The following is a 23,679-nucleotide window of genomic DNA, read 5'->3' as shown; positions in this document are numbered from 1 at the left end:
CTTTATACTGTTTACTTTCCCACAAGTTCTATTCTGCTCCGTGTGCACTAGCTACTCTGGATGAGGTAACCCCTCTTTGCTCCCTCCCCTTTCTCTCTCTCTCTCTCTCTCTCTCTCTCTCTCTCTCTCTCTCTCTCTCTCTCTCTCTCTCTCTCTCTCTCTCTCTCTCTCTCTCTCTCTCTCTCTCTCTCTCTCTCTCTCTCTCTCTCTGTCGCCTTTAAGGCTTTGTTCCTCCCCTCTCTTCCCTCTTTTTTTTATATGGGTCCTCTCGCCCCCTCCAGTCTCCCCTCTGTCCTTTATTTGGTTCACTCCCCCCTCCCACTCTGGAGACCCCTGCTGCTTCCCAGACAGCGGCACAAAGCAGGCAAAGGGCTTGCACTCTCAGCTGGCCAATGAGAGAGTGCCAAGGTCTGACATGTGGCCAATGGAGAGCCTAGTTGGCAGTGTGTGTACCAATCAGAATGAAATATTCAGATCAAGTAGGCAGGACAAAGGGAATTAGGGGCAACTCATTCTCAGTTTTTTTTTTTTTACTATGGTGAATCCGTGTACAGACACTGCTCCCAGTTGAAAAAAAAAATCCTATCCATTCAATGGAACAATATTTTTTTTATAATGTAAAAATGCCATGTGAAAAGTAAGACAAATGCTGCATATTAAAATAAGAAAATCCCCGAAACAAACAAAATAATCTTCAGTGCTGTAAGACATTTTAACTAGGTAAGTTTCTTAAAACACAATTCTGATAAATGACTGACATAGTCAGTTCTTGATGAGTAAATTATGCTTTGAAACAAAATAATAAGATATTTCTGTATGCTTTTAAGACTGGCAAATTGGTTCAAATATACCACATTTACAGAGTAGGTAAGCTGATGTCTAGTCAGCTCTTGAGAACAATTAATCCATCATGCTTTACAATGTGCATAATTGAATAATACGGCTTTGGGTGTTTTACAATTTTTGCTTGAGTAGGGAGATTGATTAAGATGTTTGGTATTCACCTATGATAAGGGGGGTCTGTTTTTTTTTGCTTTTGTTTTTTTTTTACTAAGTTCATCAGTGATATCTTGCTCTCAGTACAAGTTAGAAGCACATTATTGTGTTTAAGTGAACCATCTGAAAACGGTACTTTTTTCCAGTGCAGACTAGTCTGTGAATGGTAGTCGGTCTGTTATTTTGACCACTGACTGTTTCCATCCGTGGTTTCTATTTCTGCCCCTGATCACATGGACAGTACTGCGGGCTCGTGAAGAGGGCGACGTTCAGCACTAGCAGACACTGTACAGTTAGCACAAGGTAATCCGTGAGGTTAGGTTACTTTAATTAAACCGGCTGTCCTCCAATCAAAGTCAATTAATCACGTTCTTGTTGCTTCACCTTCCTGCATGTTGGGGAAACGCACAGTCATGCTCACGCCGTTTCTGCTTGTCCTACATACAGGAAATGATCAGACACCTGACGTGTTGTCCAGAAGATTTATTAAAACACATTGAACAAATACACAGAATACAAATTAAGAGATGACAATCACTTTGTTTCATTCAATTGCTATACAGCACAAATATCAGTACCATAACACTGCTTGGAGTTCATTGTCTGTAAATGCTAGCCACACAGAGCGACCACAACCAGCATCCCTGCCTCCCCAAAGTGAACCGTCCAACCAAACGGCTCACATGCTGTGCATTCACTGCAACAAAGGTGCCTTTACCAGGGTCTTTTGGTAGCTTTTGAAGCCTTGTTATTAAGCATGTACATATATTGTTAACATATTTATAGTATTAGACTGAAGCCTTTTTTCCCCCAACATAAGTTACATTCATAACTGACTTCAGTTTGATTGCATTTCATTTGAGCAGTTTTTCAAGGTCATCTAAATCGGAGCTCCAGAGGGAAACAGACATGAGTCTGATTGATGAGCGCATCATACTGCAAGTCGCTAACGCCACCCTGCAAACATTCACTTTTCTCAGTTTGGTATAAGAACCTACATGACATGGAAGCACCTCTGGAAAATCTCTTGTTCACATTTTTTTTTTGAGGTTCTTTCCGTCAAGCAACGTGATAATTAACGTAGTCAAGTAAACAATGGATCCAACAGAAACAGAATGGGCAAAACAGCACTGAGAAACACAAACAAAAAAAAACAAAAAAAAAGAAAGAAAGTAGCCCTTTAAATAACAGGCCAATAAACAAGTAAAAAGTAAAATTGTACTATAATGACTGGTAATCACTGAGTAATTTATAGATGTGTAAAGTTTGATATTCGCCTCGTGTTTCATTTTAATAGTTAGCTGCTTTTATCTCCTGACATAAGCGAGTGAAAATACTTGTCTTGACACAAAGTGATTTGTGAAATTTATCTTAGTGTATCTGTAAATCACATCCCTTCAAAACTGATGCAGATTATAACAAGAAAGCAACTTAGAAAAACCAAAAAAAAACTATATTTATATGTTAAACTGTAATTACCACTAGTTATAGTACAAATAAGTCTATTTACTCATACACTAATGTCCAAGTAATGAATGGCCAATATTTTAAAGGGTTACCAAGAAGAATAGCCCCAAAAGTGATATGATGCGCTTTTTGGGTTCCTCTTGCAAATCAGCATCATGAGATGTCGTTTTATTTTTTTTTACATTTATTTTTTTTCCCCGTAAATCTTTCTGTCTGAGAAAACACCTGGCAACAAAACAGAAGCAACATTATACAACCAAGAGGTTAGAGTAGAGCGGCTCAGGACAATCACTGAAAATGGTCTCCATGACGACACAGCAGAGTCCCTGCATGTTGGAGCCGTCCACTAACCATCCGCTTTTCAGCAATGTCAGATAAGTGCTGCAACGATGGCATAACTACACAAACAATTAGTGCCACTGGTCTTTGGGGGGAAAAAAACATAATAAACGCCTCAATTAAGATTTGCACATAAAATCCAATATTCAAACGAAAAAAATTCCCTGTAAAAGTAACTATTATAAGCTCAAATTTATAAAAAGTCATCGTTTCACTCGTAAGACAGCCACAATAGCACATAGATGGAATGAAAACGTATGTTGCGATACCATGCTGTTTTGTCTTTAAAGCAATAAGCGACAAGAAGTCTTCTCGAACTTACCAACACAACTAAAAAAAAAGGTTTATCAATCAAGAGTAATGGTGTGCCACGTTGGTCCTCAGGAGCTGAAACAGAGTAAATCCCTGTAAAGTGAATCTGAAGAGTGTCTCAACGACAGATTTTGTGGAGGAAATGCATCAACAACAGCAAATCATATTCGATCATCACATTTCTGGAGTGAGGAGCACCCCTTCAATGGCACTGAACCAATGAAGACTGAAATACTTACTCAAATATATCTAATTTCACCTTAATGTAAAGATAAGCAAACAAATTCTCAAAGCATGACAAACACAAGTTAAAAGGTGACAGTGTCATACGTGTACGCGCCTATTTTCTTGTTCAGTCCCACACGATGAAAGAGAGCTAGAAAAGTCTCTGGGATGTGAGGAGAAAAGAAAAACACAAACTCACAAACTCTCCACCCGGTACTCTGGTCCGAATTAGGACTGACCGTTAACAGCCCGCATGTGGACGTAGACCGGAAGAGTTCCTGTTTATAGCGGATTTCCTTGGATCATGGCCTCAGGGGTTTGGCTCTGCAGCCAATTGGAACATTCAAATGTATTTAAAGAAACACATGTGTTATACTGTACACAGAAAATACAAAGTCCTCTGGAGTATGAGTTAAAATCTGCTTTCCCACAACCACCGCTCTGTCTGCTCTGCATGATCATTATCGAGATAATTACTCAGTCCGTTTATTTCATCTATGCATGAATACATAATTTCACTATGATTTAGACCTGTGTGAGGTAAAATAAAAAATGCAAATCTCTTTGATCTGTATGTACAATACAAGAGGCCAACCGGGTTGGTCGACTTCTGCAGCCTGTATGTATCTGCAGTCTTGACAGAGATCGCTTTCTCCATAATGCCAATAGGTGGCAGTCTTTAAGGGACTGAGGCAGAATGTGTCCAGCTACTGCATGTACCATAATAGTCTTTAATACTTTCAAGTTGACACTTTGTCAACCGGCTACTACATAAATGACAAAACAGGTATGCTTTTTTTTTAAGTAATAGAATTGTCTCCTATAAAAGCAATCTTTATATCAGCCTATGACTGAGGCCTTCCTTTACTTCACTCCATTTCGCTCGGAAAAAGCTCCAGTAGGGCGCAGTCACAGTGAACGTACAGTGAAAGGCAGATGGATGACAGCAATGGTGTGCACACAAAACGCACAAAAGTTAGAGCTGGCTTGAACAAAAACACACATTCCGAGAATTAGAATGAGCTCCGTTCACAGGTGTCGGAGCCAAGGCACCTCCAACTTGCTGATAAAGAGAGGTTCACCCTTGTAGCGCTCGTCTGAGAAGAGATTTTTCACATCGAACAAAACCTGTCCCATCCCCCCTCCTAGTCCGCAGCTCTCCGGCAAAAGGTAATAAAAGAAAATATCTCACTAAAACACTTCTGGAGGGTCCATGAAAAGATAAAAGTGCAATCGTTTGGATTGATAGATACACATCTGTCTAAGCCAAAAAGTCCTTTGCCTTGTCCACAGATGAAAAGCTTTTACAGAGTGAATCCAGGTTTGGTCTGTGAGGACAGAGACAGAGGAGGATATGGAAAGTGATAGATGAGCCTCTGCTATCCACACAGATGTCACTCCTGAATGTTACTGACCTCAGGTCAGTGTTACAGAGCTGGTCTCAGTCCTCGATGCAGATGACATCACTGGGTTTGCCTGACTTGAGGTCAGGGGTGGCCACGTCTCTCAGGGAGTCAATTGACTTCTTGTCCAGATGGCTTGAAGGGGGTGGGGGACCATTGGATGATACTAAAGTAAGAACAGATATTTTCCCTTTAATCATCAGCTCCTTATTCACAAAGGAAAGGAAGATTGACCATATCGATGGGAAGCCATGCAAGTAAGCTAAGGGAAGACTGTAAGAATGAAACTGAATATTCCGTTAAAAATGTTAACATACAAACATAGTATATAATTACTGCTTATTATTCATCGAGTCAGAAAATACTTCACCAATACGTATTATTCTTAAACCCTGATCGAAACTCTATTTGCATGACAATTAACTGTTAACTTTCCTACTCTACAAATCAGCACAGTGCAAAATGAAACACGTAAGGATGACAGCATTTTATTATAGTAGTTATGTGCAGCTCAGTGAAGCTTCATTATGGCTTAAATGTCCATTGTAAAATCAGATATTAACTAATTGTCTGGTCAAATCACTTCTGGCATTGAAAATAAAGAGGTTATGAGGCACGATTTAATTACAACTCATCTTAGAGCTTTTTACTTAAGAGGTAGACATGCTTTTTTAATGGAATCATCCATCATCTTTGAAAAAACTGAACAAAGGCAGGAAAACCTCCCCAAAATGGCGACACAGCATTTTAGAATGAAGTCCCTCACACATACAACGGAAAGCATGTCAACTTCAAATTCTACTACAATAACAGTTAAATGCATGAATAATCACTGTATGAAGTTGGTAATCTATTTCAGTGTGTTTCTGACATATAGGTTCAGTTATTTGAGCAGTATTCATTAAAACCATGTTGAGACTCTGTCTTTATGCATGCTCAATAATCCAGGTAAGGAAGCCACAGAAAGGTGAATCAGTTCATCCGAACACAACGTTTATTGAGAGAAACGTTTTCATCACTCATCTAAGTGACCTGTTCAGTCTCAATTGAGTGATACCTGCAGTCAGTTCAGACTGAAGAGGTCACTTAGCTGAGTGATGAAAATGTTTCTCTCAATAAACGTTGTGTTCGGATGAACTGATTCACCTTTCTGTGACATGTTGAGAGTGTAAATAGATCTGAGCCATACCACTGACATAGGGTCCCAGAGGCATCTGACTGTAGTTGACCATGGGTTGTCCACCTGGTCCTCTGAATCCTCCACCGAAGCTGCTGCCATACATCTGGGAGCAGCTGAAACCGCCCTGCGTAAAAGGCTGCACATAACACAGACAATGTCAGCATAACACTGTGTTGCATTGAATTCACAGCAAAATAGTCTTAATCCAAAATTGATGCATCTATTATTAACAAACAAAAAAAGAGAAGTTCCACCACTCCACCACTCGGGGGAGAAAATCCCCCCCATTTGTCCCATGCAGTTTTTCCTGGTTCCCGAATTTTCTACAATAAGTGTGTGCATCTTGACAGGGAAGAAAAAGGAAGGTAGTTCCACCGCTATCAGTAAATTAACTGGTTTACTTATGAAACAAAAAAATGGTGCATTCCAACATGTTTTAAGAAGGAAGATTAAAGATGTAATGTTTGCTTTGATAGTTTAACCTTTAATAAAGCACTTTAACCTCACTCCAGCTTCCTTTTTGTTTTTTTGTTTTTTTCATTTTTATCTGATACCATCTAATTGATGTGTGTTCACCATTTATATGAATATAATGTAATGAAACATACAACCTCTCTATAGACACCTGTCAGCTAAATATCAGCTGCTTCAAAACAGGAAGTTAAAAACAGACAACAGGTTACAGTAACACCACTTTGTGTTGCCTAAAGTACATTTTTAATAACTTTGGGAAAGACCTAAAAGTGAAAGTAATCCTGTGCCACTTCAGGATATCTCGTGATTTCAGAGGAGGATTTTCAGAACAGAGATGGTACCGTTCAGTGCCAAAGCCTTGGTTTTAAAATACTTTTTTTTTTATTTCCAATGTATGAAATGTCACTTTAAGCAGACTGTTTGATCACAATTACCAGAATATCTAAGCAGCATTAGTATAGGAATTATTCTGTCCAGAAACTATTGATCAGTATGAAGAAAGAAAGCCACTTTATTTTGTCATTGTATTCTTACAATGAATATGTTCTCTGCATTTAGCCCATCCTATTGTATAGGAGCAGCGGGCAACTGCAGGGCCCAGTGACCAACTCCAGCTCTACTTTCCATTGCCTTGGTCAGGGGCACAGACAGGATTATTAACCCTAACATACATGTCTTTTTGATGGTGGGAGGAAACCGGAGCACCCGGAGAAAACCCATGCAGACACAGGGAGAACATGCACACTCCACACAGAAAGGACCTGGGACAGCCTGTGGTTCGAACCCAGGACCTTCTTGCTGTGAGGCAACAGTGCTAACCACTGGGCCACCATACCACCCATGTCAGTATAACCAGTTGATCTTTATAACCATGATCACTGTAAACGGTTTCCACTGTACTTAATTTATTCCAACACCTTTCAGCTTTTCATGAGGACATTTGTAAAGTCAGACAATTTAAGCAGTGATCTGTGTTATGTTGAGGTGTCCCCTCCAGAAAACTCCTATCCAAAATGTGGCAGATTTTAGTTCTCAGCACAGTATTAAGTGACTAATTAAGTTAATCTTCATGGCGTTGCTGAAACGGTTGACCATTTTTGTCTCACCTGCTGTGGCGGGGGTTCGTTGCCTCGGTTGGTCAGCCGGCTGAGGATGCTCCTCTCAGACATCTGCAGGCGGGCCGACACTGGGGGGATCCTGGACAGCATGTTGGGCAGCCGTGTCACATCCGCCTTCATATCACTCAGGAGTTCCTCCAGTTGATTCAGCACTATAAACAAGAAAACACACACACACACACACACACACACACACACACACACACACACACACACACACACACACACACGGAAAAAATATGGAAAAGTTTTTTGGGGTTTTAGCAGGAGTCCGGTGCACCTGTGCATCAGCTGACTGAAGAGACTTATAGTATGGTTAATAATTTTAGTGATACAAAACAAATACTTGATACAAAATACTATGAATAAGTGTGGTAGGTAGCAGAAAGACATCCCATGTATCTCATCCCAAATGCTCACAGCATCAAAAAGACTTTAGTCTTGTGGGAAAATATGGAAAAATGTGGAAGTGTGTAAGCTAAGGGACGTTTTAGGCATCAAAGACCTGTCGGTTGTGTAGTTAATACAGTTGTGTTTTCAGAGGTGGAACCAGGGACACAAAAAAACATAAGAAAACAGGAAAATCTCCCATTAGAAATGAGTTGGAGCCATTTTTACGGAAACTGTAATGACCAGTCTTTGTCCCTGTCCCTGGTTCCATGATTAAAATGGTCCATAATCAAATTATTAAAAAAAAAAAAAATCACCCAACATTCAAACGATATGACCAGTCTTTGTCTATGTCCCTGGTTCCATGATTAGAATGGTTAATAATCAAATTATTAAAAAAAATAAAATCACCCAATATTCAGACGATATGATGGTCAGGCAAGCATGATCAAACCCATTTTCCATCATCGTAACAAGACCACATAGCAGTTTCTTGCAGTTGTATGTTCGCGTTAAACGTGATTTTTTTCCCATTTCATTGTCACCTCATTTCCAGCATTGAGAGAAAAACAAATCAGAGATAAACTGTTTCTGTCATATGTTGCATCAACAAAATTAAAACTGTCCTGAATTAACCTGGAAAATTATGATTTTTTTTTTCATTTTGCACCTGATGACTGACCTTTGTGCAGGACTGCATTGGCCGGCTTGTTCCCAGCCAGGGATTCCTTGGATAGGTGCTGGTGGGACTCGGCCAGGCACTCCACCTCAGCGAAACGTGTGTTGAGGGCCATGGCCGGGTGACTCGGGTCCTGGGTCATATTCAGGTATGCCGCCCTCCTCAGCTGCTCCTCAATCACCAGAGCCTGCTCCAACAACTATGCGGGGGGGGGGGGGGCAAAGAGTGAATAAAGAGAAAGCGAAATTAAGAGAATGGGAAGTGCATACAATGCATATGCAGAATATTAAAGGTAGAGGGAGATCATTAATGTTACACTTATATTCAGTTCAGTTTCTTCATTGCCACACAAGGAGAATTTTGTTTTGCAGCAAGGCACATTAAGAATAGTCAAACATACAATGCGACATAAAACAAATGCAATACAATAAGAGTCTGTGCAATAAAAGGATGTAATTAAATACAGTCCATATTTTGGGAGATAAGATATAAAAACTAGTCAGACAAAGTGCTAAACGGTGTCAGAGGGTGGGAAAGCAGCATTTTATATTGAGTGCAAATTAAGGTTTATTGTGCATGGAACAAATCTATTGCAGACCAAAATGCGGGCTCTTCGTCGCCATCGATGTAGCATCATCAGATAGTCATTGCAAACCCATTCCTTATCCCTAACCTCATCCCTAACCTTTTCCGTAACCTTAACAGCCCAACCTGCGATGCTGTTCTGAAACCCTTGGATTTTCAAAAGCATCACAAAAGGCAAAAGCATCCGACAGTCGTTCAGTTTCTGGGAGAGACGGTAATGAGGAGCGGCTGATGCCATGGCAGCAGTGAGGAGCATGACGTCAGTGCCAAGAGAGTGACGAATCGACGTTGAGGTAAAGTTAACTTTTACCTAAATTAGTGACAATATGCTGAAGCAGCAACTGGTGACAAACAAGGCCTTCGTTCCAGTTCCAGTAAAGACAAGCCCTCCCAGACTTACCCTGGGCATTCGGCCTTGGGGAACCCCCGCTGCTGTCTTGAGGGGCATCCCTAGCCACATTAAAGTTTGAGGGAAGTTTGCAACAAAAGCCCCTCAATCCCTGATTTTAACACAAGGGGGGAGTTTACAAAACTATACACTTGAAACAGTACCCATATCCTGAGCTGCTTTGTGATTTTTCATCATATCCGCGGGTTCTGAGCAAACACAGCCCCTTCGGCAAAGGCACTCATTCGATGTAGTTCTCACAGTCAGGAGGGTGCGTCTGTGAGTGGGGGGGGGGGTCAAGATAGGAAAGAAATGGGAAGGCAGGCATGGATTTCCTCCCTCCCTAACATCTCTACCACAAACCTGATAACCTATTGGGCACAACTACACTCCGTGTCTGCAACACTGGGTAGGGCAGGGTAAAACCTTCAGACTGTGTTACCTTACCTTAAAGCGTCGGGCCAGGAATTTGTTTTTCATCTCCAGGTAATTTCCCTTGTGCATCTCTGTCTTAAAGGGCTCATTTAGGATGGCGTAGCGCGGGTCATTCTGAATGTCCTGCCAGCGTGCGTAGCCGTGTCTGAGCGAGAGTCCCGGTCAAGGAGAAGAAGTGGGACCACGGCACTTCACAAAGCGCTTCAAATAACAAATACCAGTGACAGAGCATTGTGGAAACCATAGCTGTTGTAAATAGATTTTTTTCCAGCGGTTTCAAATCTGGCTCCCTCCAGGCCTTAGATGATTACATTACACTGCCAAATGATGACTGTTTCTCTCTCGTGTCTGGGAAAGGATACGTTACAATTCCAGCCAGTAGCCAGTAGTCATGGCGGCGATGCCAGATGTCGTACATCTTCCCAGATGACAATGCTGCTCGCTCCTCTGTTTGCCAGAGGGTATGCAACTCTGACGGGGGAAATTTCAGAGACAAACAGTTGATATAAATAAATAAGTAGTGATTCACACTCCTTCCCTTATTTCAAATACAAACAACGCAGCGTATCAACATCATTTAAAATATGGTGAACAAAAGACAGTGGATAACCGGGACGGCTGCAGTGATTCAAGATTGTGTATGAAGTTTATGTACATGTGAGAGGAGACAAAATCAACTACATCAATTTAGTGCTAAATTGTCAACTTTTAGAAATCATAAGGTCACTTGGGCTCAGAGCTGGAGAGCAGATGAACACTGGTTAATGTCTGTTCTCTCCTGAGGGGTTTGAACCCATAACACACACACACACACACACACACACACACACACACACACACACACACACACACACACACACACACACACACACACACACACACACACACACACACACACACACACACACACACACACGGGTCAAAACCCCTAGTCGACACTGTGCATAGTTGTAGACTAATCATTCATCTGTGGTTTTAGCCAAACTGGTCTCTTGGATCTGTGTACAAATAACACAACTTGACACTTTCAAATTGCATGCAGCACATATGCCGAAATCCAATTTTGCAGGCAGGTGTTACACTAATCCTTCCCATTAACCTCAGTGGAGAGCAGATGCAGCAAAATACCACGCATCACCTTGAACGGTCACGACGTCACCGATGAGGCTGAATTTGCCCAGTTCACTTGATGTGCAGTGACCCAGTCACCAGAATAAAATGCTGGTATTTTACATTTCTGCCAGCCATGGATATGTTAAAATCTCGACATTTCCAAACCAAAAATACATTTCGTATTAACATTTCAACTAATAGCCAATGTTGGTTGAGACTGCGTCCATGTCACGTGACTTGTCAAATTTCTGTCTGTGAAAAGAAAAAAAATGGGTGACGTTCTTTTTATTCTCAGTGGAAAATGCTCTAAGTGTTGTGGCATTTAGAAATGACTTGAAAATCGTTCAATCCTTAAAAAAATACTGGGAAAGAGGCGTGCCTTCTGACTCTGAATTATTTGCATTACATATTGTTTAAACCCCCTTAAAGCTCAAGTTAATTTAACTTACAGTTTTATTTTATTTTATTTTTTCTTCTTGTTAAAGTATGCTGCTTGGAATTATTATCAGGTGTGTTTAATCATGATAATGCCTATTTGTTATTTGAAAATGTTTAATATTTTAAAAAATGGAGGAACAAGAGAAATGGAAGAAAGGACAAAATGTGATTTTAAGATAGTTTCAGTATTAAAATGCATTTTGATAACATTTGTAGTGAGAAATATGTGTTTTATTTTCATAATCTTCGTTCAGTGAATGTATATGATCTTTGGTTTGTTAGTTATTATGAAGATTCTTTCAGGTCTTGCCAGAAAATTGTTGGAATGCAACGTTTCTGATATTGAACACAACCCCTAAACATGTTTCCAAAATACTAGCTAAAATATCCTAAATAAATAAAATTTTGTATGCTTTTTTTTTTATTTTATAAAACCACCTAAATACAGTGTAATTTATGTTTTGGCTACAGTAAATATTTGATGTATTCTGCATATATACGTTTTTCTACGACCCTATTTACAACGCTATTTTGCAAACTGGAAAAACTACAACTGTGGTGATTATTTGTATCAGGCTGCATGGCCGCAGCTCAAGGGAATTATAGTTTTTAAAATATAACTAACAACCCTTCCAACATGCACTGAGGTCAGGTTCAGAACTCAGTCTTTCAAAGCAGGAGCCATTTAAAATCTTCGGACTGACATAATGTTAATCTATAGGTCGAAACCTTTCCAATTATGCATTTCATTTAGTTGTATGACAAGTTTTAATTTTCACATTTCATGGCCACAGTCTTGACCCGGGTTTACTTTCAGAGAACCCTTTGGAGGCCCAACACATGAAATGAAAGGGCTTTCGTTTTCGGGCTTTTGTTTTCGGGTTTTGTTTTTTTTTTTGTCTGTTTTTGTGGAAATAGTGACAAACATCATTTAAGGTAATACATTTTTGACTAATTTACAACAAAATTAGTAATTTTGGCCTACTTTGAAATTTATTTTTCTGTTGAAATGCAAGATCTTTCTTTTAAGACCTAACCCTAACCCAAATAATTCCGGCCCCATACTTGTAGTAATGCCCTGGGTAGTCAGCAGGATTGTAATATTTAAAGACAACTTATTTAAAAAAAAAAAAACAATTGGACAAGCAAACAACATAACTTTCATTTCATTTCATGAACTCCAAAGCGTTCTCTAAAACTAGGCCTGTGCCAAGGCTCTGCAATTTGGAGCTCATGAAATCAAATGAAAGTTATTTTGTTTGTTTGTTGGACTCTGGCGTATGCACCGCATGCAATTTGAAAGTGCAAAGTCGTGTTATTTGTAAGCAGATTGAAGGGGCCCGGTTGTTTTAGCACTGCATTAATAAAGCTGTAGCAATGCAGCTACAGTAGTTATGCAGCTGGGGGCGCTGTGATTACAATATAGATTTGTCGGAACAATCCTCCATCCATCCATCCACCCATTATCCACACAGCTTATCCTGCTCTCAGGGTCGTGGGGATGCTGAAGTCTATCCCAGCAGTCATTGGGCGGCAGGTGGCGAGACACCATGGACAGGCCACCAGGCCATCACAGGGCTGATACACACAATCATTTTCTACGTTATGTCATGTTAAATAAGAGATTTAGGGAACAATTAAGAGTGTTTTGGTTTAATGAGTGACCATGTTAACTGGTGACTTTAGTGATGGCAGCTGTTGAAAACACGAACAGAACACATAGTGTCCTCCTAAAAGCCTTCAATTTTACTTTAATCACTTTTAAATACACACTCATCTGTGTTTAATATCTATGCTAACCCTTTACACAAGTAAAATTGCACTCAGCAAGACTCATTCACCTCTTTTAATGTTTCTTATAATGTGGGAAACAAAACGCAGTTGGCAATACAGCTGTATTTTATACCGTTATCCTCAATCAGATAGTGACCCATATTCAATATTTAACCTGTAACATTATAATGTCAAATTCCTCATCAGATGCTAGCTGCTCTGCTACACTATGTTTTTCCCCACGTTAAAAGGAACTTCAACAAATGTGAATGCTTCTTGTTGGCAACACCATTTAATTTACATCATTGATGCGGCCATAACAACCTGGAGCTGAACATGCTCAAAACTGTGGAGATGACCGTGAACTTCAGGAGGAGACCCCCAACACTGCCCCCCCCCCCGCCCCACACTATACTCAACAGTATGGTGTCTGCAGTGAAAACCTACAGATTTCTGGGTTCCATAATCTCCCAAGACCCAAGGTGGGCATCCAACATACACACTATCATCAAAAAGACCCAGCAGAAGGTGTACTTTCTCTGCCAGCTCAGGAAGTTCAACCTGCCTCAGGAGCTGTTGATTCAGTTCTACTCTGCAATAATCCAGTCTGTTCTCTGTACATCCATCACTGTCTGGTTTGGTTCGGCCACCAAACAGGACAGGGACAGACTACAACAGACAGTTAAGTCTGTAGAGAAAATCATTGGGGCCAACCTGCCCTTCATTCAGGACTTATAGACCTCCAGAGTCAGGAAACCGGCAGGCAACATCACTGCAGACCCATCACACCCTGGTCACAACCTGTTCAGACTCCTCCCCTCTGGCAGGTGCTACAGAGCACTGTACCCCAAAACAACCAGATATAAAAACAGTTTCTTTCCGCTGGCTGTCATTCAAATGAACGGTTAACACTGCAAAATAAATCCAACAATTTTGTATATACTGTACTGTACTGTATATTGTACATACACCGGTATGCTCTGCCATGTCCCTCTACCTCAAGCATGTATTTAAGTAACCAGCTAACATCTATTTCAGCATCTCTGATATATTCTCTGCACCTTTGCACTTTATTGCCTCTTATTTCGCATGTATAAGTCAATCTTTGTGTATATGTTACGGGTAATGTGAAAAAACGTTTAATGTGCAAACTACCCGGTTAATGTGCAGATTACCCAACAGGGCGGTTAATGTGCACATTACCCGCCAGAACGGGTTATCTGCACATTAACCGGGTAGTCTGCACACTACCCGCTTGGGCGGTTAATGTGGATAGAACGAACCACATTATCCACATTAACTGGGTAGTCTGCACACCACCCGTTTGGATGGTTAATGTGGATGGAACGAATTCACATTAACGCGCAGATGCGCGTGCACGTGGTTGCTTTAGGCTACTTGCACAGCACAGCTAGTCTATCGACAATCTGTTTGCTCCCTCCCATATTCTCGGTTAGATTAGGATATGATCGATGAAATATGTAGGCTACTAGTAGGATATTAGCCAGGTGAGGGAGGGAATCGGGCACATTTTTGTCTTTTTTGGTGGTTGTGTAAAAGTGCATCTGAAAGGTATCGCCTGTTCATTCATTTTTCTGCCTGATTGGCAGGCAGGAATTGCATTTTGACATATTTTTTCGCTGCTTCTGCTCCTACATACTGGGCTTATAAAACGAATTTGGTTCTGTTTTCATATCATCTAGTCTTAGTATTTTTTCCCCGCCAGTACCCCTCTTCCATAAAGTTTTATTTACCAGTCTGTCCACGGAGTGATTGCCATTTGGGACTGGTTGAATGACGCATGTCTCCAGTGAGAGTAGGCTATAGCAGCCTGATGGAAGATGGCCGAGACGGATATTTCTTTTCACCCTTGTCAAATTTGTAGGCTATTCATTCATATCAGGGATCAGATAGAGAGCGAGGAGGGCTCATGTTTGTGTTCTTTGATGCTATATAATATAGCCTAGTTATACAAGTGGGAGAAAAGGTTGATTTAAAGACAGAATGATATCGCCAATGTCTGTTCTTTCATTTACCACAAGTTGTGATTCCTCAGATGGCCTCACTTCATGAGTCATTAGGCTAAAGGCCTATTGCTGATTTAAATATCAAAATATCGTAAAAACATGAGTTGCAGGTTCGTTCCATCCACATTAACCATCCAAACGGGTGATGTGCAGACTACCCGGTTAATGTGCAGATAACTCGTTCTGGCGAGTAATGTGCACATTAACCGCCCCGTTGGGTAATCTGCACATTAACCGGGTAGTTTGCACATTAACCATTTTTTCCCATTACCCGTAACATATATATCTGAAGATTGTTGTGTTGTAGTGTTGTTATTCTATGTGAAGTACACTGAGAGCCACAAAACCAGAGTCAATTCCATGTATATGCAAACCTACATGGCCAATAAACATGATTCTGATAATGTAGGACGAAAAGGATCAGACAAATATATAGTGTAATGAACATTCAATTTAAGCTAATTTAAGGCTTTTAGGCTTTTCAACAGCTGCTGTCACCACAACAACCACGGACGCACAAAGTCACCAGTTAACATGGTCACTAGTTAAACCAAAACACCTGCTAGAAAGCAGTCTCATTGTTACTGCAGTCAAACTCTCCAGCTCAGACCAACAGTATCTGTCTGTGGACTGCAAGACAGGGGCGGAACGTGTAGGGGTGTTACAGGACTTCCATCACTTCCCCTAACCTTAACCTCCCAACCTTAACCTCGGGAGGGGGGTCTTGCATTGTGGGGTTGTGTCTTGTACACTATGCCCCTCTATTGCACTCCACAGACAGATACTGTTGAGACAGGGGTGTAACATACAAGATACACCACCACAGTGCAAGAACACACACACACACACACCCCACACAGGAAATGCCCTCCCCTCACCTCACCTACTAAGGTTAAGGTTGGGAGGTTAAGGTTAGGGGAAGTGATGGGGGTCCTGTTCCGTCCCTGTCTTGTAGTCCACAGACAGACACTTCTTGCTCAGGATTGCTGGGGGTTTAGTCCAATCAGATTGTGGCTCATTTGTAAACAGCCTATCAGAGCCAATCAATGACTATGCTATTTCCTCTACCCCCACGCCACGTTGGTCCTGCCTACATTAGTTAACCATGAACTGGTTGTATTGGAGACCTTCTTGATGAAAATGTACCGTTGTTATTAGGTGAAAAAAAGAGTAGTTAATCACTATTAAAATGCAGCAGTCATGAATGCCCTAACACACAACACCATAGCAACACCATGGTGGAGTCATTGTAGGGTAAGGGTGAGGGTGGGTTACACACACACTCACACACACACACACACACAGCACGCATCCTGCGTTTTCTCCTACTATCCCCCTCCTATCCTTGTCTCTCTGGAACCTTGAGAGTGTGTGTGTGTGTGTGTGTGTGTGTGTGTGTGTGTGTGTGTGTGTGTGTGTGTGTGTGTGTGTGTGTATGTGAGTGTGTGTGTGTGTGTGTGTGTGTGTGTGTGTGTGTGTGTGTGTGTGTGTGTGTGTGTGTGTGTGTGTGTGTAAACCACCCTTACCTTACAATGACTCCACCATGGTGTTGCTAAAATATAGTCAACTTTCCTAATTCCAAGTTTTACAAACTTAATCAGTGTCACCTTTATGTTCCGTACCTGTGAAGCCTCCATCTGCGATATTGAACATGAACCTGGTTTTGCACCCATTTTTGTCCTCCCTCCTGCTCTCATCTGTTTCATCCAGAGTGTCTTTTTCTCCATTTAATCGACCCTCTGGCATGTCTTCGCTCTTCACATCATCTGTAACAGCTGAAAGAGAAACCGTTATGCAAATGCTTAATTCTGTTGAGATCGTTCTGTTTGAATAATAATTGAAGAAATATTAAAGTTAAAGGTAGGAAGAGTAGGATTGTATAGACTCATACAAAAATAATCACTCTCAAGCATCACTTATGACCCTCTAGACATGTGTGGCGGTGTCTATATCTACAGAGACCCTGTCCTCTGCCTGTATTTTCTTATTTTTCTTATCTTGCTGTGTACGGGACATATCTGGGCATTAACCTTTGGGCAGTGGGACTCTATAAAAACGTAGTGACCAGGTGTCGGATTGAGTTTGTAAGCACACATCCAAAAGGAAGCTACAACAAATGGCGGACACAGCGCCGAAAAGACACAAATATAGCGAGGCAAAACGTCAAGCGGACAAAGCACATTCCAAAATGAGAGTGAATCTGGGGTTGATTTTCACCCGCTGGCGAGCACTGAAGGAGAGGATGGGGATGAAGAGCGACGCGGAGTTGGCCTGTACTCTGGGATGTGTTCTGGCTGCTGCGGTCAGGGGCGTGTCCTTGTGGTGTCGTTGAGCCGGGGAGGAGGGGCAAGCTTTGAATGTTGTGTTTACAAACCGCAGCCAACAAATCCTACTCGTTCTACCATTAAAGTAAAAATATATATATTCATGACAGACAATCCATTGAAGCTGCTTGTCTTTCAAATTCAAACCAATGTTGTCACGCTTAAAAGATCTGTAACAGATTACTATGCATACCTGGCTTATTTTCCTTGTCTTCTGTTTTCGCAGGCGGATCACTCTCCCCTTTCTCTGATGACCTCTCAGAGTCTTTACAGGGCTCCACTACAGGGATCACATAAAAAAGACTTCAACTCAGTTTGACCCCACGGCGGACAGATGATGCATAATTCAGAGGTCTGGCACTGCTCACCTTTGGGCGAAGTTTGATTGTGAGGCGGCTCTGTCTGTTTCAAAGCGGGCTCCTTAGGGTTAGCAGACAATTCTGTCCTCGTTGAGGGAGACTCAGTTCTATCCCTCTCCTCTCCCGTTTTCTCCTCTGTGCCGGCCTTGGTCTCTTCCCTGTCAGTGACTTTCTCTGGTTCAGAAGCTTGCTCTGTGCCTGCAGAAGTCTGCAGAGGGAAGGGGAAAAAAATGACCAAAGTTGACAGGGGTTACCGGGGTAGAAGTAGGAGCATTGCAAGTGTGCAGACAGACAAGTCAAAAGGTGTTGGTGTTTGACAGAAGCGTGCTTTGAGGATGGTGAGATGAGAATGGTTAAAGTGCATTGGCCCACAGAAAGATGGACAAGACAATAAAGGAGAATGGAATAGAGGAGATTGGGCAGTGGGGGGGGGGGGGGGGGTAGGACTCACCTCCTGTTCTGTCATTTTCTTGTTCTCTTGCTCCATGGACTCCTTGTCCTCAGCAGAGCCCGAGAGAGACTCGGTCTTCTCTATAAATCATAGTACAAAAACAACTCAATATTTCTCTTTGACTTTGGTCTTTTACTGAAACTTTCATTTGGATGCAGAGCCTCTCATGAATCTGGCTTCTAATTCACTCAGTGCCTAACAAACTGACATTTAGTCTCATGTTTAGCCATACCATCTGTGTAGAATCAGGGCGGTGTTGCAAAAATGCCTGTGAGGGAGTGCATCTAAAAATATATATTCTGTTGTAAGACGTTAAAGATTTTGCGTCTTCTAAATAACACTATAAACCTCATTTGATAAGACAATTGGCAAATTATATTTTTTCTGCACCTCTACCACTATTTCCAGTTCTGATGTGTCAGCTTGCTTTTCTGAGTTGTTGGGTTTGCTGAAAACTTTATTCAGACGAGGCAACTTTAGCCGCATTTTAACCGATGTGAAAGCTTCTATTTTACTGTCACTGTCAATGTTAAGCATGACCAATACATTACATTAGCTACACATCTGTAAATGTGCCATCAGTACTAGACCTACTAGCTATTACAAAGTTAAGACAATGACTCCATATATACAAAGTCACACGACAGCTGTGCTTTGCATCTATGACACTATGTCTCCTTGCATAAACTCTTGCTACAATCTTGCAAAGAATAGACATGAAAAAGTATAAGCACAGGTATTTGGTTCTGACCTGGTGGGACAGGGGTACCGGGCTGCGTAGCCACTGGGCTGGCTGGCACCGGGGTGTTTGGATCGGAGGACAGACTCTCTGTCAGTTTCTTCAGCTCCATGCCAATAGGGATCAGATCTGGAGAACTCAGCTTACCGTTCACATGCTCAAATTCCTGCACCTACACACAAGCCGCAACATTAAAATGGTTAGGCCAAAGTAAAATATGACAGCAACAGACTTATTATACAAGGCAGCGCCACAGAATCCAAGGCATGCAGCATACTCCCTAGTGTTCCTACCTATCTGATTTCATACTATTAACCTGTCAAAATTATCCTTTACCGTCCAGGGACAAGGGGGAAAAGAAAACAATATAAAAAAGTACTCATCCCAGCTAAGCATTTGGTCTCATATCGAGTCTTAGTCTTATTTTTCTTTGAACCAATTTAGAAATCTGAGATGATCCAATTCGCCGCTGATGCAGATTAATTAATTTCAAGAACTTTCTGAAATGCTTTTACAATGTGGTTACAGTTTGATCCTAGTGGAGTGACTCAACTTGTTTGTAGATATTGTCGCTGGTTTCTTTAATTTTTAAAACGTGATAAGCCACATTGAAAACAAATGATAATACCACAACCCAATGGCAATTTTCTTCTAAATTTGTTTTTTTTTTTATTTGTTTTTATTTTTCCCCCCATTTTCTGCTCAATTGTATCCTGCTATTTACCCCACTCTTCCGAGCCGTCCCAGTCACTGCTCCACCCCCTCTGCCGATCCGGTGGGCTGCAGACTACCACATGCCTCCTCCGATACATGTGGCGTTGCCAGCCGCTTCTTTTCACCTGACAGTGAGGCGTTTCACCAGGGGGACGTAGCACGTGGGAGGATCACGCTATTCCCCCTAGTTCCCCCTCCCCTCCAAACAGGCACCTCGACCGACCAGAGGAGGCGCTAGTGCAGAAACCAGGATACATACCCACATCCGGCTTCCCACCCGCAGACACAGCCAATTGTGTCTGTAGGGACGGCCGACCAAGCTGCAGGCAACACGAGGATTCAAACCAGGATCCCCGTGTTGGTAGGCAACGGAATAGACCTCTACACTACCCGGATGCCCCGATTTGTTTTTTTTTCGATGCTCGAGAGCTACGTGGTTTGTGTGGAATTCTATGTTCCACCAGTGTTTTTCCTTACTTGTTTCTAGTTTTTAGTATTTAGTATACTATTTGTTTCTAGTACTTTACATTTATTTAACCAAGAAGTAATCTGAATATTAAAAATCTCTCTTGAGGGAGACCTGGCCAAGAAGTGGCAACACCAAATGATTGAGTTACTTTGAACCAGTTCAACAGATTTCCTTCACCAACGATGACAAGGAAGAATTTCTGGGATAACTGACATCTTTAGTGAATGACTGAATGACAAACACCTTTTTCCGCACAAGGGACATGACTCCGATCCTGGTGAGGACGTGCTGGCGGGACAGTCCCTCACGTGGGACTCCATCAGCAAAGGTCTCTGCTCCATCCGCCCCTGGCTCACAAAGGTGTCTCATGAACAGAGACACATAGGCCCTGACCAAACAAAATATGTGTTTTACACCACACTTAACTTTGCACACCGCACTTAATGACTTAAACTGCTCTGAAGTGGCGAGAAAGAGGACTATATGTCAAATTACCAGCTGGTGGGTGGCTATATTTATCTGAAGCCAATGGCTAACTGGTGATGTTTAGACTACAGGCTGCCTCTGGTGTCTCAACTCTGGGTTAGATAATATCCGACACTGATGCAATCAAAAACAGACTTATGCAAAAGTTTGCAAGACTCAACTTTACAAGATGAACAATACAATCCTTGAACTGCGATTTCAAAAAGGGGCTAAAATAACTCCAGGGTCAACTCCTAACTCAGGGATAACCCAGGTTCACATGCACATGTGAATGAATGTGTGAATAAACAGTGTGAAAAGAGAGAAGGAATGATTAAGTGCTTTCACTATAAAATTACACTATGAAAGTCAAATATAAAAAATACCAGGGTAGAGAGAATTACCTGAACTCCCTCTCACTTTTCCCTCTCAAATCTCTGACCAACCAGTGGGAGTTGAAGGCATCTTGAGGGGGCATGCCCCAGCGCATGATGGCATTGAGGAAGGCTTTCCTCTGGCGAGCATTGAACCCCAGGACCTACACATTAGAGCCACAGCATTACATTAAAACAGAGGGCACACAGTGCAAACTGAAAATGTTACCTTACGTAAACATTATGCAGGGGATTTGGGCTATTCTGTGAAGAAAAGCCAACACAGAGGAAAAACAACCTTGCTTATATAGATTAGCTTAATAAAGGCCAGTATAATTGTACAAGCAAAGTCCACTGCAATCAAGTTTCAGTGTATATAATAAATTATCTGTCTTTATTTATGACTACACGGGTGACACACAGGTTGGTAAATGAGGGTTGGTCAGGAGGGAGTGAGAGAAAGGGATCGTTCACTTAGTGAGCTTGGCACAGTGCATCTAACTAACCTCTCCCTTATAATGTGTCCCATTAAGTAGGTGCAGAAGAAGAGGCCTGCAGAGTGTCTAAAGTGCATGTGCATATGCCTTGACGCCTCAGACATGTATGCACTGTGTCTTATAGCCTGAAAGGACAGACTGAAGAGATTGTTGGACTCATCCCAAGAGGGTTAAAGCTAACTGAGTGTCTGTGGTGTGTAATCTGTTATATGTCGTAAGCAGAGTTGTAAAAAACAGGTCCAGAAAGTAAAAGTTCAAACCATGTATTTGCTCCACTCATGCACTACACCAACAGATTCTAGTCAACACCACTGAGCAACGAGATAGGGAACACTAGCTAATGAAATCAGCTGATTTATACTGCTCAAAAAAATAAAGGGAACACCTAAAAACACAATATAGACCTCGATGAATTAAATATTTCAGCTGAAAATCTTTATTTATTAGACAGAGGAATGTGTTTAGAGCAAAATAACCTAAGAATGATCAATGGAAATCAAAATCATTAGCCCATTAAGGTCTGGATTCAGAATCATACTCAAAATCAAAGTGGAAAATGAGAACATAGGCTGATCCAACTTCTGTGGAAATTTTTCAAGACGATTCAAAATGAGGCTCAGTAGTGTGTGTGGCCTCCACGTGCCTGTATGCACTCCCTACAACGTCTGGGCATGCTCCTGATGAGACGACGGATGGTCTCCTGAGGGATCTCCTCCCAGACCTGGATCAGGGCATCGGTCAACTCCTGGACAGTCTGTGGTGCGACATCGCGTTGGCGGATGGTACGAGACATGATGTCCCAGAGGTGCTCGATTGGATTCAGGTCTGGGGAACGTGCAGGCCAGTCCATAGCATCAATGCCCTCGGCATACAGGAACTGCTGACACACTCTGGCCACATGAGGACGAGCATTGTCATGCATGAGCAGGAACCCAGGGCCCACTGCACCAGCATATGGTCTGACAATGGGTCTGAGGATCCCATCCCGGTACCTAATGGCAGTCATGGTACCTCTGGCTAGCACGTAGAGGTCTGTGCGGCCCTCCAAGGATATGCCTCCCCAGACCATCACTGACCCACCGCCAAACCGGTCATGCTGGAGGATGTTGCAGGCAGCAGAACGTTCTCCACAGCGTCTCCAGACTCTCTCACGTCTGTCACATGTGTTCAGTGTGAACCTGCTCGCATCTGTGAAGAGCACAGGGCGCAATGGCGAATCTGCCAACCAAGATGTTCTCTGGCAAAGGTCAATCGGGCTGCACGGTGTTGGGCTGTGAGCACAGGCGCCAATTGTGGACGTCGGGCCCTCATACCATCCTCATGCATTCTGTTTCTCACTGTTTGAGCAGAAACCTGCACATTAGTGGCCTGTTGAAGGTCGTTTTGTAGGGCTCCGGCAGTGCTCCTCCTGTTCCTCCTTGCACAAAGGACCAGATAGCGGTCCTGCTGCGGGGTTGTTGTCCTCCTGCGGCCCCCTCCACGTCTCCTGGTGTACTGGCCTGTCTCCTGGTACCTCCTCCATGCTCTGGACACTGTGCTGGGAGACACATCAAATCTTCTTGCCACAGCACGCATTGATGTGCCATCCTGGATGAGCTGCACTACCTGAGCAACTTCTGTAGGTTGCAGATACCGCCTCATGCCACCTCTAGTGGTGAGGGCACTAGCAAAATGAAAAACTAACCAAAGATCGGCCAGAAAAGATGAGGACAGGCAAATGGTCTGTGGCCACCACCTGCAAATCCATTCCTTTTATAGGGGTTGTCTTGCAAATTGTCTAATTTCGACCTGGTGGAAATTAGACAATTTACCAACAGGTGAAATTGAGTCACAAATCAGTGTTGCTTCCTAACTGGACAGGTTGATATCTCAAAAGTGTGACTGACTTGGAGCTACATTGTATTGCTTATGTGTTCCCTTTATTTTTTTGAGCAGTGTAGTAACA

General features: G+C 42.2%; 1 protein-coding gene across 1 annotated transcript in view; it reads right to left on the bottom strand.

The window, feature by feature from the left end:
* Positions 1 to 4,773: 4,773 nt before the first annotated feature.
* Positions 4,774 to 23,679, bottom strand: part of chd5 (chromodomain helicase DNA binding protein 5) — a 59,437-nt gene continuing 40,531 nt past the window's right edge. Inside the window, 13 exon segments of the mRNA XM_056301145.1 lie at positions 4,774 to 4,908; positions 5,932 to 6,046; positions 7,503 to 7,666; positions 8,587 to 8,782; positions 10,004 to 10,136; positions 10,354 to 10,462; positions 16,965 to 17,117; positions 17,860 to 17,946; positions 18,035 to 18,233; positions 18,477 to 18,556; positions 19,228 to 19,387; positions 20,642 to 20,786; positions 21,268 to 21,401. Of these exon segments, the coding sequence (XP_056157120.1) occupies positions 4,781 to 4,908; positions 5,932 to 6,046; positions 7,503 to 7,666; positions 8,587 to 8,782; positions 10,004 to 10,136; positions 10,354 to 10,462; positions 16,965 to 17,117; positions 17,860 to 17,946; positions 18,035 to 18,233; positions 18,477 to 18,556; positions 19,228 to 19,387; positions 20,642 to 20,786; positions 21,268 to 21,401 (1,803 nt within the window). The 3' untranslated portion in view covers positions 4,774 to 4,780.

Source organism: Lampris incognitus, chromosome 2, assembly GCF_029633865.1.
Source record: "Lampris incognitus isolate fLamInc1 chromosome 2, fLamInc1.hap2, whole genome shotgun sequence".
Taxonomy (NCBI): Eukaryota; Metazoa; Chordata; class Actinopteri; order Lampriformes; family Lampridae; genus Lampris; species Lampris incognitus.
Note: the sequence above shows the minus strand (reverse complement) of the source record. Positions and strands in the feature narration are given on the sequence as shown.